The 3,115-nt window shown below is 62.4% G+C and overlaps 2 protein-coding genes across 2 annotated transcripts; both read left to right on the forward strand.

Annotated features, from left to right (window-relative positions):
* Positions 1 to 54: 54 nt before the first annotated feature.
* Positions 55 to 636, forward strand: VDBG_05149 (conserved hypothetical protein; the record flags this gene model as incomplete). Its single annotated transcript, XM_003003990.1, has 2 exons — positions 55 to 340; positions 416 to 636. The coding sequence occupies 2 exons, from the start codon at positions 55 to 57 to the stop codon at positions 634 to 636; spliced, it is 507 nt and encodes a 168-aa protein (XP_003004036.1).
* Positions 637 to 1,560: 924 nt separating this feature from the next.
* Positions 1,561 to 2,961, forward strand: VDBG_05150 (cytochrome b2; the record flags this gene model as incomplete). The annotated part of the gene is made up of 3 exons (XM_003003991.1): positions 1,561 to 1,672; positions 1,741 to 2,344; positions 2,442 to 2,961. The coding sequence occupies 3 exons, from the start codon at positions 1,561 to 1,563 to the stop codon at positions 2,959 to 2,961; spliced, it is 1,236 nt and encodes a 411-aa protein (XP_003004037.1).
* Between the last annotated feature and the right edge of the window lie 154 nt (positions 2,962 to 3,115).

The raw sequence follows: 3,115 nt of genomic DNA on the forward strand, positions 1-3,115 counted from the left end.
ACCCAGGCTACGGGGCGGGCGCGGACGACAGTCAAGAGGATGTACGGGATGCGGATGCTTGGGGACCGCACACCGGCGTTTGAACTCGCAGAAGGGGCTCGGGTCGTGGGCATTGAGTTCCCGGCCAAGTACGAGGGAGAGTGGGCCATGGGCTGGCACGACGGCGAGTACAAGAGCGTGCCCGTCGACGTGCTGAGGCTCGAGGTGCCGGGGCGGGGGCAGGTGAGGATGGGAGCGGCGAGCGGTGTCGAGGCCGTGGCGAAGTGGCGGTTTGCGCCGAAGGGCAAAGACGCTGACTGGCTGCGTTTCGACAAGGGCGAGGTCATTACCAACATTACCTGTAAGTGCTGCCGCTGTGTCTTCTCTCTGCCGACTGCGTTACCGGAGCGAGCATCGTTGCTGATGTACTTGTCAGGGTCCTCCGAAGAGCACTGGTGCTGGTCTGGCAAGAACAACAAGGGCCAGTGGGGGTTGTTCCCGCAGATTTTTGTCGATTCGAACACGGTGCGGGAGCTCGGGCAGTCTGAACGGGCTGGAGACCGAAGGGGCTCGGCCGGGATGCTCGCGAGGCTGGCGATAAGAAAGGGATCGCTTCGGCCGTCAAGCTTCACGGGACCGTCACGGGGACTGTACTAGGCCGTGGGTGTGTCGAGGAAGTCTCGGTTTGATTTGCGCCCATTTTGACGGGCTACATATACATGAGCGGACAGGATGTTGTCGTTTGGCTGGGCTGGTGGCGGCGTTGGGGGCATGTTTTGGCGGCTGTACTATACCCATGACATTTGATATTGAAGACCACGTTAGACTTTTGTTTTTGACCAGATAGCTGGGACGGTAAGGGTGGCCATGTTCCTCAACGGCGCTGGCTGAAGACCCTCCATCAGATGAACCTAGCGGGAGCTGCTGGCTGGCTGGCTGGCGGCTGGCTGGCGGGCGGCTGGCATCAGGGGGTGAGCTGCCACACCTATACCGACGACACTGCGGTGAATCAATCGCCAGACCCCACACCGGGGATAGACCGGCCAGGAAGGGGGTTACCCCGCACGCCTTTCACCCGAGCCCTTCCCCCCTTCCCCCCTTGCCCCCCCAGCACTAGCACCCTCCCAGTGCATGTACCGTCGGCCGACGACGGTCTAATAGGGAGCGAGCGAAAGTCATCAGCCGTCTCCACACCTCCAAAGGAAGTAGCAGCGACCCAAGCGACTGCAAATGTCCCGTCGGGAATCGGCATTCTGGAGCATCGGCGCCTCGCCTGCACCTGCACCTGCACCATCCATGGCGTCTGATGCCGACCGTTTCTCTCTCCCCCCCCATCATCCCGTCTTGGTTTTCTTTTTGCCTCTTCGTCATCTCGGGCCTGCGGAAACAACAATTGTCGGGCGTTGTCTTTTCCGTCTTGTCGACATTTGTTTTTGTCCCAATTGCCATCATTCTGCTTGGTCACTGTTTTTGTCTTGTCTCTGCTGAAATCACAGTTGGGTTTGCCTGAGACGGTGACGAACGAGACGGCTAGACGACTAGGCGACTAGACGACTAGACGACTGGGAGACCTTCGCCACAATGACTCTCACGTCGGGCCTCACAGGTGCCGAGATTGCCAAACACAACGATGCCAAGTCGTGCTGGGTCATTGTGCACGGCAAGGCCTACGATGTCACCGAGTTCCTGCCTGGTAAGCCTGTGTCCCCGCCATGCACCAACAGCACCAGCCCTGACTGATGATGATGATGATGTATCCAGAACACCCTGGCGGCCAGAAGATCATCCTGAAGTACGCCGGCAAGGATGCCACCGAGGAGTACGAGCCCATCCACCCTCCCGACACCCTCGACAAGTACCTCGACAAGTCCAAGCACCTCGGCCCCGTCGACATGGCCTCTGTCGTCGTCGAGACCAAGGAGGAGGATCCCGACGAGGTGGCCCGCCAGGAGCGCTTCAACCAGCGTCCCCTGCTCGAGCAGTGTTACAACCTCATGGATTTCGAGGCTGTCGCGCGCCGTGTCATGAAGAAGACGGCCTGGGGCTACTACTCGTCTGCCGCCGACGACGAGATCACCCTGCGCGAGAACCACGCCGCCTTCCACCGCATCTGGTTCCGCCCACGCATCCTCGTCGACGTCGAACACGTCGACTTCTCCACGACCATGCTCGGCACCAAGGTCGACATGCCCTTTTACGTGACGGCCACGGCCCTCGGAAAGCTGGGCCATCCCGAGGGCGAGGTTCTCCTCACGAGGGCCGCCGCCAAGCACAACGTCATCCAGATGATCCCGACCCTCGCCTCGTGCGCCTTTGACGAGATGCTCGACGCCGCCGCCGCCGACCAGGTCCAGTGGCTGCAGCTGTACGTGAACAAGGACCGCGCCATCACGCGCAAGATTGTCGAGCACGCCGAGAAGCGCGGCTGCAAGGGCCTCTTCATCACCGTCGACGCCCCGCAGCTCGGCCGCCGCGAGAAGGACATGCGCAGCAAGTTCACCGACCCCGGCAGCAACGTTCAGTCCGGCCAGGCCACCGACACGAGCCAGGGCGCCGCGCGCGCCATCTCGACCTTTATCGACCCTGCCCTGTCGTGGAAGGACATCCCCTGGTTCCAGAGCATCACCACGATGCCCATCATCCTCAAGGGTGTCCAGCGCGTCGAGGACGTGCTGCGCGCCATCGAGGCCGGCGTCCAGGGCGTCGTGCTGTCGAACCACGGCGGCCGCCAGCTCGACTTTGCGCGCAGCGCCATTGAGGTCCTCGCCGAGACCATGGCCGTGCTGCGCGAGCAAGGGCTCGAGAACAGGATTGAGATCTTCATCGACGGCGGCGTCCGTCGCGCCACCGACATCATCAAGGCCCTGTGCCTCGGCGCCAAGGGCGTCGGCATCGGCCGCCCCTTCCTCTACGCCATGGCCGGCTACGGCTTTGAGGGCGTCGACCGCGCCATGCAGCTGCTGCGCGACGAGATGGAGATGAACATGCGTCTCATTGGGTGCACCAGCGTCGACCAGCTGAACCCCAGCCTCATCGACACGAGGAGTCTGTACGCCCACGGCAACGGCACGCCGGGCGACAACCTGGCCGGGGCTGTCTATGATCGCTGGCGACGCCGGTGCAGAGGCCCAAGGCG

This window comes from Verticillium alfalfae, genomic scaffold (genome assembly GCF_000150825.1).
Source record: "Verticillium alfalfae VaMs.102 supercont1.6 genomic scaffold, whole genome shotgun sequence".
Classification (NCBI taxonomy): domain Eukaryota; kingdom Fungi; phylum Ascomycota; class Sordariomycetes; order Glomerellales; family Plectosphaerellaceae; genus Verticillium; species Verticillium alfalfae.